At 33.8% G+C, this 18162-nt stretch overlaps 1 protein-coding gene across 1 annotated transcript in view; it reads left to right on the plus strand.

Annotated features, from left to right (window-relative positions):
* The window catches only part of LOC110029879 (phosphatidylserine decarboxylase proenzyme 3-like), a 127154-nt gene that overhangs the window by 17438 nt on the left and 91554 nt on the right, over positions 1-18162 (plus strand). Inside the window, exons 6-7 of the mRNA XM_020732364.1 lie at positions 13906-13998; positions 14116-14166. Of these exons, the coding sequence (XP_020588023.1) occupies positions 13906-13998; positions 14116-14166 (144 nt within the window). The remainder of the gene's footprint in view (positions 1-13905; positions 13999-14115; positions 14167-18162) is intronic.

Consider the following 18162-nt stretch of genomic DNA (forward strand, 5'->3'; position numbering starts at 1 on the left):
CCCCGTAGCTGGGCCTCGGGTGCGACCGATCGCGGGAGAGGAGAAGCGTGCGGAAGCTAGGGCACGAGGGGGGCGAGCCAAGCTTTGATTAAATCGCGGGACGAGTCAAAAATGGAAAGTTAAGTGTGCGGGTGAGGGAAAAATAGGATTTAGGGTTTAAATTAAATCATAATTAGTGATATAATTATAAAAATACCAAATATTTTGAAAAATAAAATTTAATCTGTCTCCTTTTATTCAGCGACATAACATAACAAAATGAATGTTCCTTTTAGGTGATTTTGACGTTTTAGACGTTCCAGCGCAGTCCGATTCGCTGTCGGAAGTCGTTTTGACGAATTCATCGATTTGCGCGTCAATTTTCTCGTGTCGAAAGTATAGCAATATGGGTGTCTTTTCCTACCAAAATGGGTATTCCGGACGCGTTGGCGCAGTCCAATTTGTCGTCGGAGGTCATTCAGAGAAGTTCGCATTTTCACCCGTCCTTTAGGCTTCATTGAAGTCTGATTTCGCGCAACTTTGTGAACTTTGTGTATTTGATGTGTGTATGTGACGAAAAAGGTCGTGACGATGTTTTCCTAAGGCTTGAAGTCTTATTTTAAACATTTTCCTTGAATCTACGCAACATAGCCCATAACCGCTCGTTCATAAGACGATGGTCTTGTGCCAAAGATGCTAGATATCAAAGAAAAATCGGAATTGGCTGGAATTTCTAGAAGGGTGAGTCTTAATTCTAGTTTTCTAAGATGGTACATAGGAATTTATAGAGCTAGAATCTAGGCTCTAAGGAGGAGAAGACAAGACCTCACAAAAATGAGGTCAACAGTTATCTTCCTAATCTTCTTTAGTTGCTTCATTTTTGCTCTACTACTTATGTCAACTAACATCATATCTTTTATAATTTAAAATTAAATAATAACACAATTAATTTTTTATTTTTAAAGGTCACTGTATCAATTTTATTAGACTTAAGTATAATATAATATAATATACATTAATATTGTTGACGCTCAAGAGCTAGAAATCTCGCTTTACTGGGGATTGTGTAATAATTGAAATTTAATAGATAAATAATAATAATATTAAATAAAATAAAAATAGGTGTATGAAAGGGAAAAAATATTACCTCCGGGCTCCGCACGAACAGCTGCATGCGGGGTCCAATGAGAAGAAGCCAACGAAGCAGGGATGACACTGCCAAAAAATATTAAAAAGATGCTTATTTAGCTGACCTGAACCGAATCAATGGCTCCAAAAATAAAAAAAAAGTGACTTTTTGTCCAAAGCGAATTCCGCCAAAAGTGATTTTTGATATTTTCTGATACCGCCAGGCCGCAAAATTATATTTTGTCACTTTAGGTTGTCTTTGCGCTGAGTTCCGAGCAGGTGCGATGGATTTCTCTGAAGACGAAGAAATATTTGTGATGAAATCAGGAAATAATGTCAACTAATTTCAATCGGATGTGATTTTAGTTTAGTTTGATTCTGATTTGAGTTTTGTATTGATTTGTTATTCTGGTTCAAGTTGGTTTTTGGAAGGTTTTTTAGTTTATAGTTAGCGTGGTGTTATGGTGGTGTATACGTTTGTTATTTTGGTTTAGCATTTAGGATTAGTATAGTGTTAGAACTTATTATTATGGTGTTATTCTAGTGTTATTTTTCTATGTTGTTGGTGTTATTATGATGTTATTCTTGTGTTATGGTTTAGAGTTTAGGGATTGTATTGTTCTAGTAGTTTTCTTGCTGAATTATTGTTGTATTATTATCTTATTATTGTTGTGTTATTGTGGCGTTATTGTGATGTTATTGTTGTGTTATTGTGGTGTTATTATTGTGTTGGTATGAGTACATTGTAATTGCAGTTCTATTAGTGTTTTTATGGTGGTGTTAATGCGGTGTGATCGATATGTTATTCTGTTGTTAGTATAGTTTCCGTAGTATTATTATGGTGTTTGCTTTATTACTGACCATCATTAAATTGATATGCTAATGTGTAGTCTGAAATACATGCAATGATCCAATCATGGAGATGTTTCTTCGCACCGCTGTCCACAATGATCAAGAAGCATATGAAAGCTACTGTGCCTATGCACACCATGTAGGATTTATTGTTAGGAATGACCATTACAGCTATTGGCCAAACTCTAAGAAGATTAACACCAAAGATTTTATTTGTGGAAAGTTGGCTACAATGAGTCAAACTTCAATACGATGAAGTTTTAAAAAGCAGACACGAGGATTGGGTGTTAAGCCATGGTTAGATATGCCGTTGATGTGGAAGGAAATTAAACAGTGAAAAAATTCATTGAAAATCATAACTACCCTCCGACTGAAAGTGGTGACAAGCATCTTCTGCGTTCTAGCAGAGATATAAGCGAGTTAAATGAAATGTGCTGAGATCAATGACAGAATTAGAGATCATAACAACACATGCATATAACTTTATGGCTACAGAGGTTTGGGGTGGAGAACCTAGAATGCACCAAGAGATGTATTAATTTTATTCAAAGAGAAATAAGAGAAATAGTAGAACAAAGAGATGCCAATTCTCTAATACAGTTATTCATGGAGAGACAAGTTGAGGATACCATGTTTTCCTGAGATTTTGAAACCGATAAGTGTGGTAGACTCACAATTTTTTTTGGAGCGACCGATTATCCAGACATGATTATGATTGTTTTGGGGATGTAATAATTTTTAATACAAGCTATAAATTAAAGAAGTATAGTTTATGCTGCGCTCCTGTTGTGGGGGTGAACGGCTACTGACAAAACATCCTCTTTGGAGAAAGCTTTTTTTTCGATGAGACCATTGAGTCATTCATTTGGTTATTCAAAGCATTTATTCGAATAATGAGTGACAAGCAACCAATGATAAATTTCACCGATCAGGATCAAGCGATGATATTAGCCATTGAAGATTGTTCTCCATAGACACGACAAATTATGTCAATGACGTATATACAAGAAATTTTCTGCAAAAGTGCATTGTGGTATGAGTGCCAAGAGTGTGGGTGATCTCTTTTATAAATGCATGAGTAAGTGTGAATCTGAAGATGATTTTGAAGATAGTTGGACCAAAATGATTGAAAAGGGGAACCTACACTTCAACGCATGGTTAAATAACATGTACAATATCAGATATAAATGGTCGACAACCTTTAATAAAGAAATATTTAAAATGAGAATATTATCAACACAAAGAAGTGAGTCCACAAATAATATATGTCACGTTGTTTTCAAGCCTACTAGCTCTCTCGTTGATTGTTTTGTTGGTATTGAAAATATAATGAAATCATGGCGTCGGAATGAGATCAATCAGTCATTACACCCGTTGCAAAAACCAACCTAGTTTTGAGGCAAGCTGCCTCATTTTATTCGAGAAAGCTTTACTCAATGTTCCAGCAAGAGCTATTGGATGAGCTATGTGGACTTACAATCTAATTCTTCACAGAGAGTGACTCAGAATATTATGTAAGGAATTTGGATAATCAAAGGACAAACAAATACTGAATTGTGAAACTTGACAAAGTCAATCCTGAGGTCACTTGCAATTGCAAAAAGTTTGAAATGATGAGGTTATTGTGTTCTCACTCTCTGTATGTGCTGAATGTGGCTAAAATAAAGTTGATTCCCGAAAAATATTTGTTAATGCGATGGTCTGTTCAAGCTAAAAGAGACATGTATAATCAGTTTGGTTACGAGCATTTGAAGGAATCCAAAAAAAACACCGGTTCTGTAAGTGAATTACTATTTCGCTCACACGCTCACAAATTTGCATATCAATTTATTAGTAAAACATAAGGAAATGAAACAACTGAGAAGATATTTTGGGAAACATTTAAACATCCAACTGTAGATCTTGATGACGCATTAGCTGGAAAACCAACTCAAGCAAAGAAATAAAAAAAGAAGAGAAAAACGTCAAATACCCAATTCAATTTGAACGACCCAGCAAAAATGAGGTCGAAAAGATTTTCTACATCTAGGTTGAAAGGGTATTGGGAGAAAATTAAGAGATGAAAAAAATATATATTTAAATAAGCCAAACATTTTTAACCTATGCATTATTGTCTTTCTCTAACTTAGAGCACTGCATTTAGGAAAAAATTAAGATGCATCAACAAGCCGAGAACACGGTATTCCGTACGAGACAAATTTAATTGAAATGCCAAGTTGTATCAGCAAGGTATACAACTAAAATTCAGTAGCATATAACAAAAAATTAAGTGGCAATCACATGTGTTATTTTTAATCAAAATCTTTTCTCAAACAATTTCACTTCTAATTTCTCCATTATGACGGGAATACGATGCATCTCAAACAACAAGAGGATATACCTGAATGTTCATGGATTCAATAAGTGAGATATGTTTATAATATTAATGAGTTAATGTGGTTCATAACAATCGTGACATGGTCATATGATTCATTAACATTATTGTTGATTAATATAATCATTTTAATAAATAATTGGGTGATTTATTTGATTCAATGATTGATTGATGAATGTATTCAATGATTGAGTAACAAATGAATAAGACAATAATACCACCTCTATAACACCTCAATTCATCTCAGTACCACCTCAATATACCACAGTAACACAACAATAACACAGAAATAACACAACAATAACACCTCACTAATCTCAATAACACTTATATTTGAGCAACACATGAATAAGAAAATAATACTATCTCTATAATATCTCAATTCACCTCAATACCACTTAAATACACCATAATAACACGAGAATAATGCAACAATAACACAACAATAACGCATGAGAATATTCCTCTTGCTATACCGCAGAAACAAGGAAATATTTCCCATGCGTTATATCTCCGCGTTATGGGAATCTTCTCTGTGTTATAACACGTTGTTAGTGGAATATTCCACAGGTGTTATATTGCTGCATTATGAGAATATTCCCCATATCATATTGCGCCGTAACGAGAATATTCTCCACGTGTTATACCACCGCTGCGTTATGGAAATCTTCCCATGTACGCGGTGCTAGGGGAATATGCCCCCCATGTTATATCGCAGTTTAGAGGAATATTCTCCCCGTGTTATTTCACAATTTAAAACGAGTTATTTTAGAATGCAACGTGTTATAGGGCGGTTTAAACCACATTATTTTCAAAATCGACGTGTTATTCAACATTTTAAAACAGTCGTCTTTTTAGAATCGTGTTATTTCACGATGTATGCAATGCTGTTGTGTTATGGGACAATTTGAATGTGTCCCGTCGTGTTATGCTAATGTTATGAACATTTTCCTTATATATATATACTATGTGTAGTAGTATAATATAAATATTATTGTAATACTATTAATTAATATTACTATTATATTAATATTATAGTCAATATATATTAATTATTTATAATTATATTAAATAAATTTTATTATACTATTATCTAAAGTATTATAATAGTATAATTAATAATATATTATAATATATTTAGTAACTATATAGTTATTGGTAATATATTATAACAATACAAATACACTTATAATTATATTAATAAAATACTAATATAGATAATTTATACCAAGTAATATTAACTATATAAATTATGAAATATAATTTCTAAGAATAACCACATTTTCTATTCAAATTACAAAGAACAAAATGTATATGCTTTAAAATTGTACAATTTGCATCATATTTCTGAATATATCAAATTCTAAAGGGACAACTTGAATGTATATACATTTCCTTAAAGAACAACACAAATTACATTTTATTAAGTTCTTAAGCATACAATGAATCTAAGAACTTTCAATGTATAAACAAATTGCATTTTATTAAGAGACGAAATAATTGTTTATTTTTTATTCTTGGAAAAGATACAAATGACGTAGACAAATTCAATTCTATCTTTCCATGTCTGCCTGCCCGTTTAGATTTTGGCTCCAATCGACCTCTTCAGCCTGTACTAATTTTTTCATATATTTGTAAACGAACATGCCGCAGTCAACACTATTGTTTTGAGTGGGTACACCTTTAACAGTGTAAGTCCCCATTTCTCAGGTTTGGTTCTGAAAGCATGGGCAACATCTTTTGCAAGCAGTTTGCCTGCAAAGTTCATTGTTGTGTTATTCCTAATTTATTGCTATGCTCATGGTGTGTTATTGGTGTAATGATGACGTGTTATTGTTGTGTTGTTGGTGTGTAATTAGTATGATATTCGTGTTATTGCGGTGTTATTGGTGAGTTATTGGTGGTGTGGTATTAATGTGTTATTTGTGTATTATTGGCGTGCTATTGTTGTGCGAGTGATGTGTTATTGTTGTTATGGTAATGACGTGTTTTTACTGTGTTAGTTGTGTGTTTTTAGTCTGTTGTGGGTGTGCTATTGGTATATTATTGGTGTGTTGGTGTAGTATTCGTGTGTTATTGCTGTATTATTGTTGTGTTATTGATGTGTTATTGGTGTGTTATTGTTGTGTGATTGCTAGTGTGTTATTGGTGTGCTAATTGAGTGTTATTTGTGTTATTGGTGTGTGATTTGTGTGTTATTATTGTGTTATTTGTGAGTTGTTGGTGGTGTGGTTTTGGTGCGTTATTTGTGTTACTGGTGCGTTGTTAGTGTGTTACTGGTATGATATTTACTTTAACAGTGCAAAGATAATAAAAAAATTGTTGTATATACTTACAACTTGGCAAACAACATTCTTATGCATATTGTTGAGCAGAGAGTCGTATAGTCGTCATTTTCTCAATTTTAGTTCTTCAATCAACAAAGTTCAATGTTGGTTGTCAATTATAGAAAGTAATATGATTTCAACTTCCTTAATTTATTCTTTTGTAACATGTTGCAAGAAAACTGTGCTAATAAATTTCTCATGCATCTGCATAAAATGATATTTTAAATTGAGCGTACAATGAAGATATGAGTAAAATCTATATGAATATATTAAACTTGTGTGATTACTCAATATTGCAGCGTTACATAGAGGTATGACCTATATAATTCAGGTGATCTGATTGATCTTTCATACAATATGTTAGCGAAAACATCGTCATGTTCGTTTGCAAACCACCTATTTAGCAATACATCCTCCATGCCCGCTCGGTCGATTACAATCCTAGAACCTTTGTTTATGATAAAATCATGTTTGCATCGTTAAGAAATAAAGCTTGCTACATTAGAATATAAAACTATTGCATAACATCAAAACTGTTGTCAACAGTTACTCCCTAGTGTATGTGGCAGTGCAATCATCAATTACATTCTGCATTTCATGTGATAATAATGACATACTAGGATATTTAATGAAAGACGCTGTAGGTCGGGCTGCAGAAGAAAACAATAATTATAAATTACAACATGAAGATTATAAAAGTGTTTCACTATACAGAGTTAATTTTTTGTACCACTATCACATAGGTGTCTGCATGGGATGTGCTGCTCTGGCTAGTGACGACTATAGAGCTTTCTAATTCTGGGTTGACTATAAGGCTTTCTAAACTACGGAGTGTCATTGCAATTTGTTGTCAAATATTTTGTCTATTTTGTTGGACTTCATCTGAAGTTTTCTCTAAGTCAAAAGATTGTACATCTTGCACCATTATTGGTTGATCTTTAATCAATGCTATATCTAAATTTATTTCTGATTGTTGGCCGTCTCGGGCTTCAGTATCTACAAGAGAAGAAGCAAAATGAGTATACAAAAGAACAAAAGTTAGTTATTAAACATATTATCAGGTTAAATAGCAGGGTACAATATAGAATGAGTTTTTTACCGTGAGGGGCATGGGATCAAGAACATGATGTACTGCTTGTTCGACTTGATCGAAATTTTCTTTTAGTGTCTCGTCCCCACTTACCATATGGGCAGAGACACAAGAAGATCCTTTATTGCTCGCTTAACTTCAGCAGACTCTTCTTGTATTGTGGCATCCCGAGTAACAACATCATCTTCTGCATCTCTTACTGTCTCTTGCCCCTTTTGGGCTTTAAGCTCTTCTGCATGTTGGGTATGTACTGGTAAATTCTCATAATTTCTCTCCATAATTGGTTCAGGATGTTCCTCAACATCATGAAGTGTTATTGTTATCCTTGACAAATCTTGTCTTTAAGGAAAACTCACATTCCTCTTCCTTCTATCATCGCTGGACTTACTCTTTCGGAGAGTTGATTGCTCTGTTCCCGGAGTCTTTCTCTGAAACTCTTTACTAGCTTTGGTTTCTTCTAATCTCTTAACCATAGCTGTTTGGGTGGACAATGAGTTTTCAATATTATACATTTGTTTATTCTGGTAACTATAGATTCCTATATATTTATACTTATTTGTTCCTGAGCTTTAATTAGCTCTATTATTGCTTCAAATTCATTTCTTTCCCTTGTATGTGTTGCTCCTGGGGTTACATCACGCGAAACAATTGGACCCAAACCATGAGATTTGGGTGATGGTGGTCCGACCGGAGTTTCACGACTTGGGAGAGGCCTAGCAGGGCTGGGTGGTCCCTGATCTGGATTGGACAGCAATTGGAGCTCATCTTTCTTCAAGTCTATAAATGTGTCATTAACCTACAGTGGAAATTATAATGTTCAAAGTAAATTCAGTAAAGTAACATAGAGAAAACTTATTACTAAGAAAATCTTTTAAAGCAATAAATGACTTGTACATGCTCAAGCCTTTTAAATGCTTCATGAATCTGTAGTACTGTCCACTCATGACTTGCTGGCCACCTGAGCATGCGAGGTCTCGCCTCGGGTGTGGCTGGAGTAAAGAGAGATTTGTGCTCAAAAAACCAAAGATGCGTATTATACATATCACAAACAAATTTGTCAGAAGAAAAAAAAAAAAAAAACAAAAAGGCAAAAGAAAATATTTTTAGTTTTGACAATATTAACTTACAGTTAAAAGAAAAACAAAACCGTTGTTGTACCTAAGTGACTGATTCCACCTTATTTTGATCGTGACAATGTTCAATTGATTGATCATAAAATCACAAATTACAACATACCAGTTTTAAGGGGAAAAAGACCGTATGTTCTCCCCAAATGAATAAAGTCTTGCGGACATACCAAATTGCTCGAGGGAAAAAATAAATTTGTTAGTAAAAACTTAAGAAATGATTGCTCAAAAGGCGTGGAAGACTCCTGAAAACTTTGTCAAGTCTTCCTATTGCTCTCGCATCTACACGAGATGAGGGAGTTTTCCTCCAACTATCTGCTTCTCTTCTGTTGGGATGCCTAACAACAGTGCAAAATGGTTAGAGTGGAGTTTAACCACTTTCCCACCCATTACAAATGCTCTCCTTTCATGATTCCAAAATCCTAAGATCTCTAGGGTCAATATATTATCTTGGGAATAAACAGACGTAAAAAAACTGAATGACATTTATTTCTTTTAACAAGTTAATGGTCTCATCGGAGACGTTGAGTCTAACAGTATCAAGTGAGTTCATCACTGCAGAAGGACGACATCAACAATGGAAAGTGTTTGTGTTCATAAACCTACAACAACAATAATGCAAAAAAGGGCATTATTTTATAGACATTATTCTTCAAGTTGTGTTAAAATTGTATTATAGATGTGTTATGATTATGTAAAAGTTGTATTATAGATGTGTTATGGTTCTGTAAAAGTTGCATTATCGATGTAGTATGGTTGTGTTGGTGTTGTATTTTTATTGTGTTATTATTGTTTTATGGTTGTGTTATTACTATGTTATTGATGTGTTATAGAGGTGTGATTGTTGTGTTATGGTGTGTTATGTTGCGTTATAGTTGTGCTACTGAAGTTTTATGATTTTATTATGATTTTGTTATAGTTGTATTAATGTTGTGTTATTGTTTTGTTATTGTTATATTATTGCATGTTATAAATTTGTGATTGATGCTATTACGGTGTTAGTAGAGTAATAACACATGAAAAACCGAAATAGCACAAAAATAACACACAATAATACAAAAATAACACACAATAACACAACAATAACACAACAATAACACAATAACACAATAATAACACAACCATAATACAACCATAACACAATCATAAAATTTCGGTAACACAACTATAACACAACATAACACAACAATAACACTGCAAGTATAACACAATAATACATCTATAACACAACTATAGCAACATAATACAACAATAATACGATCATAACATAACAATAACATACCATAACGCATCAATAACACAACTATAACATAACAAACAACCATAACACAAGTATAACACAACAATAGGACGATCATAACATAGCCATAAAACAATGAAACAAATCATCTTTTTATTTATAATAAACAATGTAGCATAATATCTCAAAGACTTTGGCAGACCGCTAGCTCCTTCAGTTCCCTTACGACCTTCCATTGTTATGTGCTAGCAAGAAGAAAGGAAAACCAAAGTTTTGAATCATGGGGTTGCCGAACAACGCAATGCTTCAACTTATAACCACTATGCCTTGCGCCGAAGATGAAACGAAATCTAAGAGGAAGCGAAACCGTCCAGGAAACCCTAGCTTTTTCCGACGAAGAGAAAGGGAAATCGTTGAAGACGAAACAACGAAGAACGCTAAAAACCACCGAAAACCGAAAACCGAAGAACATAATGTCGAAATATTTCATAAAGGCGCTTTTTGTCTGGATCGACATTTCGGGGGACTAAATTCGGGCCGAGTTTGCGCGAAAAAACACATCTTTTAAATTTTGTCCACGTTGGGGCCATTCATTCCGGTCGGGTCAGCTAAATAAGCGCTTTTTAATATTTTTGATCTTGCTCTGTTGGCTTCTTTTCATAGGACTGCGCATGCAATTGTTCGTGCGGAGTCCGGAGGTAATATTTTTCTTCACAGGGATTACATCACACTTTTTCTATGTTATCCCTCATTTGATCCGATTAACAAAGAGAGAAGGAGAATCAAGTGAACGAGAAGGAGAAACAATGAGAAAGAAGGAGGTCGTCCAGGGCTCGCGTGTAGAGGAGGCGATGTTGATCTCTTGTAGTGCTGGGTTGAGCCGAATCTCGCAAACTCTAGTCGAAGGAGGGAGGTTTGTGGCTTTATCGAGAGGAGTAAACGTTCGAAGGAAGAAATTCTGGAGTCGGCGTCGTAGAAGAGGAAGTCTTGTGCGTGTGGTGCATCCAACCTCTCATGCATGAGGGAGGAATCAAAGCCGAAAATGAAGGGGGGTGGTGTCAAATGGCGTCAGCGTGGTGCTCGTGCAGAGGAAGAGAAGGAAGAAGGATGTGGTGGCAGCGAATGCTGTTGGGTGTGTCGCGACTAAAGGAGAAGAGGGAGAAATGGGATCTGCAGTGCTCGCGTGTTGGAAGGAGGGAAGAGGTCGTGCGTGCGTGCGTCTGAGTAGGGCAGATAGTCGAGGTTTAAGGTGAGTTTTATAAAGTTAATTTAATTAATTATGAGTTATGATTTTTAATTATATATATTTATATAAGTTTACTATTTAAAGATTAAGCTTAGGTGTATCTCATATCAGGACTCTAGCAAATAAAAAATTTTGGCTTCAAAGGAGAAGTTGATGAAGAGTGCGAGTGAAGGAGCAGATCTATCCGAGAAACTTATAAGGTAAACATTAGTGTTATATTGTTATTAGAACAAATGACAAAGTGTGCGAGTGAAGGAGTAAATCGATCTAAGAAAGTTATAAAGGTAAATTATTAAAACAAATAATATAATTCTTTAAATTAATATTATTAGAAAGTGTGAAGAAAGCTGATAAATTTTTGGGTTTTGAGGAAGAGGTGAGCCAATACACTCAAAGAGGGATAATGTAAAGATTTACAAGTTTTATGCGTTAATTATATAAATTAATTTAATTAAAAATGGAGTTAACTTCATATCAACAATTTTTTTATGTATTAATTTTAGTGATTTTAATTTATTTAACAGTTGAGTTAATGGACGATAGAGCGGTCAAAGTGCTAAGGACAAGTATTTCAAAGGTCTTTTGAGACAGATAAGTAATTATTTTTTTCTTTTTGCATTAAATTAATGTTTTATTAAATGAATAATTTTTTTCTTAAATGGTTTATAATAAATATTTCATTCGTGTCTTGTATTTTGACAGTTTGAAATGATATCACAAATGGTAGGCAAATAAAGAACATTTGAAGGTACATTTTAAAAGATTTTAAATTGATATGCAATTAAATTTAAATGTTTAGACAGAATTACTCTATATGGTACTAGCAGAGGATGTGACGTACCCGTATATGATAAAAGAAATAGTAAAGGTGTACCTTTGATGCAAATTTTGAGGTATATTCAGTTATATTTTTGAGGTTACTTTCAGATACATTTTCAAAGATATCTTCTGGTATAATGATATTCCTGTTATGACTCTTAATGTGGTTAAAAAGGATAAATGCTTAAAGTAATTGAAGTGATAGCTTACAGTTTAATAAAGTAATGAACTATATTTCTTTTGGTTATTTATACATGGTATTAACATAGTAATTTAATATATATTAAGATTTTAATTGCTCACTAGTCAAACTCACTGTTGTAAATGATGATTGCTTCCAGGAAAAAAAATATAGGTTAATATGTCTTGTGGGAAAAATTTAGTTTACAGGAGTAAGATTTAGATGTTTTAGTTGATCTGTGTTTACAATCTATTTTTTTGCATTATTTTTTTTTGGACAGTGAAATACTATTGTGTGGATTTAGATGTTTTACTTTCAGATATTTCTGTTACTGTTGAATGATTTAAAATTTTCTCATATTTATTCGAGAATCATGCTAATGCAGTTCCCTCTTGGCCCATATGATTGAATCTTCTCAGAAACTTTAAGAAAGATATACCTTGACTTCCACATCTTTGTTAGTGATCCTCCTTTTTTGGGCCTTCGTAACAATTACATTTTCTTAAAGATTAGTGGCTTCGACAAACCCATCAGTTAGGCTTTCCTGACGAATTTGAGAAGCTTATCTTTGTGATGTAAACCTATTATGAAGGTTTATTGGATTTCTTCTTTGATTATGTGTGGGTGTATTTGAGTTGTGAGGAGGGTTGGTGTGTTTCTTTTGTAGTAAATTACCTTTGTGGCTTCTTTGATTAGGGACTGGGAGTCTCGCTAACAACTTTTGGATAAGACTGAATTACATAAATTTTGGCGTCACCTCTCTTGTGCTCTGTTTGATTTTTTTTTTGTGGTTGCAATATACTTCTCTCTGTATAATGTGCTTTTGAATTGTTTGTTTTTGGCATTCTTGTACCGACACTATCTCTGAGGCAGCAAAATTTTTGCTAATATTTGTTTCAAGTTCAACTTTCCATTTTATCATCTTGGTATTTTCTTGCTTTTAAGCACACATATTAGGTTGCAATCCTTTTTGCTAGTCTAGTTTTTCTATTCTTTTTTTTTTCTATTAACTTTTCCTTCATGTTACAGTTACTTTATACTATTGGGAAATAAAAGTTTTTTTAATATAATTCCATGTCTTGTTTATTTCAGTTTATTAATATACGGAATTCTCAAATTCTGATATGCATATTCGTGCTAGGTAAATAAGTGCCAACTTTGACGTAGTTTCCTTGTTCAGTTTTGTAAGTTGTTTGTTATTCACTAGGGTTGGATTTTTTTGAAGTATTTTAATATTTAAGTTTTTATTGCTGTACTTAAAATATGCCAGTCCATAGAAATATGAGTAGTTTTTTCACACAAATTTTTTCAAGGTACGACTTGAAACAGTATGGAAAATTTTGTGGCAACTGTTTGATCGTTGTCAGTTTGCGCTCAAATCCCTATACTTTCCTTTTATGTTAAAAGAGCAGTTGATATCAATTAAAGTTTTACTTTCTTCATTTCTCACTTTTATATTTGTTCATCATCTTTTTTTAGGTGCTCTTTATGAAGCAACAAATGTTTTTTTTTTTTCGGTTAATTCACATGAAATGTCTACAGGGAACCGAGAAAAACCTTACAGTACTCAGCTTGTTTGATCCTTCATCACCCAGTAGTGTAGTTGGCCATTTGTCTATTTCGTGCTATATGGAGGTATTTCTGATTTCTCATTGCAGCGTTGCTAATTTTTTTCTTGTTGGTATCAATGTTTAATGCGGTTTATTGTTGTTCAACTTTAAGACAATTTTTCTTTTTTTCAACCTATCGCAGGATCCAATTGAAATTGAGAAAAGCTTTGCACGTCGTGTTTTAGCTTTGGTGGTATGTTCTCTCTTTGCCTGTATAGCCTTTTCTTGTGAATCCTTTTGCATACACTTAACGTCAGATTACAATAATCAAATGATATGAAGCTAGTGAAAAACATAATTTATTTTCTCAAATTTTTATTTATTTAAAGTAACTGAAAATAGGTGATTTAATTGGGTAAAATGTTCTTTTGGAGATGATCGTTTATTTTTGAAAAAAAAAACAATGGGAGTATTTAATTTCAATAAATATTGCCAATTTATAAAGTCATACTATGTTGAAATATTTTAAACATGAAACAAAATTTATTTTGAGTAACTAATATTTAGTTTTTATTATTCAAATAATTAAAACTAATTACTTCCATTTTTTTGGCTAGTCTTTAGAGATGCAAGCATGCACTTTTATTTTTCCTATAAAATGCAAAACATAATTGGTTTTGCTCGAAAGCAGTATGTTATGCTTAAGTTAATTGCTAAAGTTTGCATCAAAATGGTGAGGTTTTTATCTACAATGGGAATCATTCTCTCGAGAAGATGGCCGTTCTATTTGGAGTGATGTTCGACATCAATGTTAACTGTAAAAAAAACATAAAAAGAAGAGAGAAGAAAAGATTAAAATCCTACCTAAATTCCGCTTTCAGTTTTCATAACTGAACTCGCCTCACATTCCCTACCTTTTATTTATTTTTGAATGAGATAGAGGGGGGGACCTCGCTACCTCTGTTTCTTCTAATTGCATGCAACATAAGCGAAACTTCTCCTTCATGTTCGAATCAAAGCCCTCGTCTTCTTCCACTGTTTGCAATCAGAAGCCCGTTCGAGCTTTCTTGCCACTTTGTGACCGTGAGCTTCTCCGATATAGTCGCAACTAGGGCTGACTGGGATGGCAGCGGCAGGGTTGCTACGTGCAGTGATTTCTTCCGTCATTCGAGTTGCATAGAAGACACAGAAGATTGGAAACCTTTGCGGGAAAGGAAATAACAAGATCACGACAAATGAAAACCTCCAAAATTTCTCGCTTCTCTATTTTAAATCCCCTTCCGGTTAGAACTGAAGCCCTCTTCTTCTTGCCTTGTTCGAGCGATACAACGACAAGGGGGAAAGCAACAAAGGGATTGTGACATACGAAAACCTCCAAAATTACCTGCCTCCCTATTCAAAATGGTCTCCTGGTTCAAACTAAAGCCTTCATCTTTCTCTGTCGTTCGAGTGATACAGAGGCAACAGGGAAAACAATGAAGGGATCAATACATATGAAGACCTTTGCAACTCCTTCCTCTCGATCGTAGCCCTCCTGCGATCTCTCTAGTGTTCATGCGACACCGAAATTGTAGCAGACCTCAAGATCTGGAAAGCAATAATGGGATTAGTGTTTAGATCTTTGAAACTCCTGTTCATCTCTCATTTCGTCATTCGTTCCAAGCACACCGAAGCCGCATGCAGCCCTACTGGGTTTCCTTTATCTATTGATTGACCCTTGCACGAATTAAGTACATCAATGACCGGTTCCAACATACAAGGACCTTCAAAACCTCACAAGTCATTTGCTCCTCTTCGTTTTGTATGATAGAGCCAAAAACCTACCTCCCTTTGCCAACGTTCATGCGGCGTTATTTTCCATGACCTAACTGGAACTCACCTTCCCTCTCCATCTTTGGTTCAATCCAATAGAGGCTGAAACCTAATTATTTCCCTCGCTATTCTCCTCACTATAAAATTAGCCGGACCTCAATTCACTCTTAAACATCCATTTTTCTCTCTTTATATGTAATATATAATATGTATATTGAATATATTTTTATATATTGTGTGGGAAATTGTGCTCGTATTATTTTTGTGCAGTTCAATCAAAGACTCACACACGTTTTATAGGCTGGTAGATTAAAAGACCCCCTTTACGATTGTAATGTCCCATGACACTGACCAACGAATCTTTTATATAGTTTGGCAAACTAGGCACCTCGATGCAATCTTTTAAATGCGTAGGGAGGCTACCAAATTTTTGGTGATCTTGAACTTGCAACAAATAAACTCACAATTTGAACTATTTGGATTATTTGGACATTACTTTAAAAGACAAAAGGGAGGAGAGAAAATTTAAATTGTGAGTTAAAAGATAAGTTTTCGCCGCCGAATTCACAATGTAATGTGCCAGCGAACAGAAGACTACTGTATTAAAGTCCAAATTGAAATTGTGTAATCAAAATCACAAAATCTTTGCAAACATTCCAAAATTTAAATGATTTCAAGGTATACAAAATTCAAGGCTGTTTCTTAAGTCACATACAATATTTTGGAATATGTGTGAGTGCTTTTTTGACTTATATTAATAACAAGTTGAATACTCTCGAGCTATAATTATTTTAAGATATTCATAAAAATGAGTGACTATGAATACTTGCTGCCTCTTGGAATAAATTTTATATCAAGTTCATATTCTAAAAGATCATGCAAGTTGCGTGAATTCTATAAAATTCTTGAAAATCATTTAAATACATAATAACATACCCGCATGTGCTTTACCAAATTAAACATGTATTTAATTGTAATTGGTTCGAAAATATTGCTTGGGTTAAATGTTAAACGTTCACTCACTTGCTTTGATGAGAGTGCAAGTTTTTTTTTTTAAATATGATTAATTTAAAATTAAAGAAATATCATATTTCAAAAGTCAAATCCATGATAATTAAATTATGTATGCCTTAAAACAGACTGCCTTATCCTTATTGCAAGTTTGTAAGTCTCACTCTATTAGTCTGATCTTTCTCCTTTTAAAAGTTGAAGTTAATGAGTCTAGTAAATTCAATATTATCCAAATTGTAAATATATGAATTTGCAAGTCCAAATCACATAGTGTGTTCCTCCTCTTAATGATTAGAGCTGACAAGAAATTTCATAGATATTCAAGTGTCACTTTTCAAATAAATAAGTTTCAAGAATTATTATTTTGAATATCCAAATTCCCCAATGATGATCGAGTTGATTGTGAATATCAACCGAAAGGGTATATTTTCAAAATGAAATTTAATATATTCAAATTATATATATTTTAGAAAGCCCAAAGACTAATATATTAAAAGAAAATGAGGATACATATAGATTGTATGGAAGGCCCAAGCATGACAACCTTCCCCCACGATAACCATCACATACAAAAGATTCCAAAAAAAGAGAATATACAGAAAATTACAAGAGACCTATATGAAAAAAAATAAAAAAATGCAAAAAAACGTAATATCAGGTAGTTAGAGAACGACCCAATTTTCCTTTGCCTCTACTTTTAGTTCTTAGAAAGGAGCCAACTAATAAATTCGTAAGATGAGTGCCATTGCCAGTAATGACCAAAGTATAATCCAATAAGTTTCCCAGCTCGAGTCGGCCTCCAGTCTTCTTCTTCCTCCTGGAATAGACCTGCCATTCTTCATCTGAAGATTGACTCGCCTGATCAGTGAGAGCTGAAGCAGAAGGAATACTAACTGTAGTACCCACAATATTGATGTTGAATATTAGAAGCAACTGTTTGTTGTACCAGCTGATCTTTGATTGAATCAAAGAAGCACTCGTGTGTCTTGACATGTAAGCGAGTCTTCTTCAATAACGGTGAGTGGTATAAACACTTTTGGATTTGTACCTGTAGTATGATGTTCTTCATCAGGAACTGCGATGTTGGGTAAATGATCTTTTTGCACCTTCTGCAGGAATGGTAGGTGGCTGATCTTTAGCGATATCCAAAACTGTCCTGTGGTAGCTTTCTCTCTAGATGAAACAGATATGTCCAGGGTAGTGGGATTCAGTGGGATTAGATCCATCCTTTCTCACTTGATCTTTAGATTTCAAATTAGGATGTAACTTATGACATTTATCAAGTGTATGCCCAAACATCTTACAATGAGAACAGTAAGGCGGTCTATGCTTCATGACGATTTGTTGCCAATATCCATTATGAGTTGTGCCCAACCAGACTTCAGTAACATCAGGTAAAGTAATATCTATTTCCACAAATATTCTA

The sequence above is a fragment of the Phalaenopsis equestris genome, unplaced genomic scaffold (genome assembly GCF_001263595.1).
Source record: "Phalaenopsis equestris unplaced genomic scaffold, ASM126359v1 Scaffold000609, whole genome shotgun sequence".
Lineage (NCBI taxonomy): Eukaryota > Viridiplantae > Streptophyta > Magnoliopsida > Asparagales > Orchidaceae > Phalaenopsis > Phalaenopsis equestris.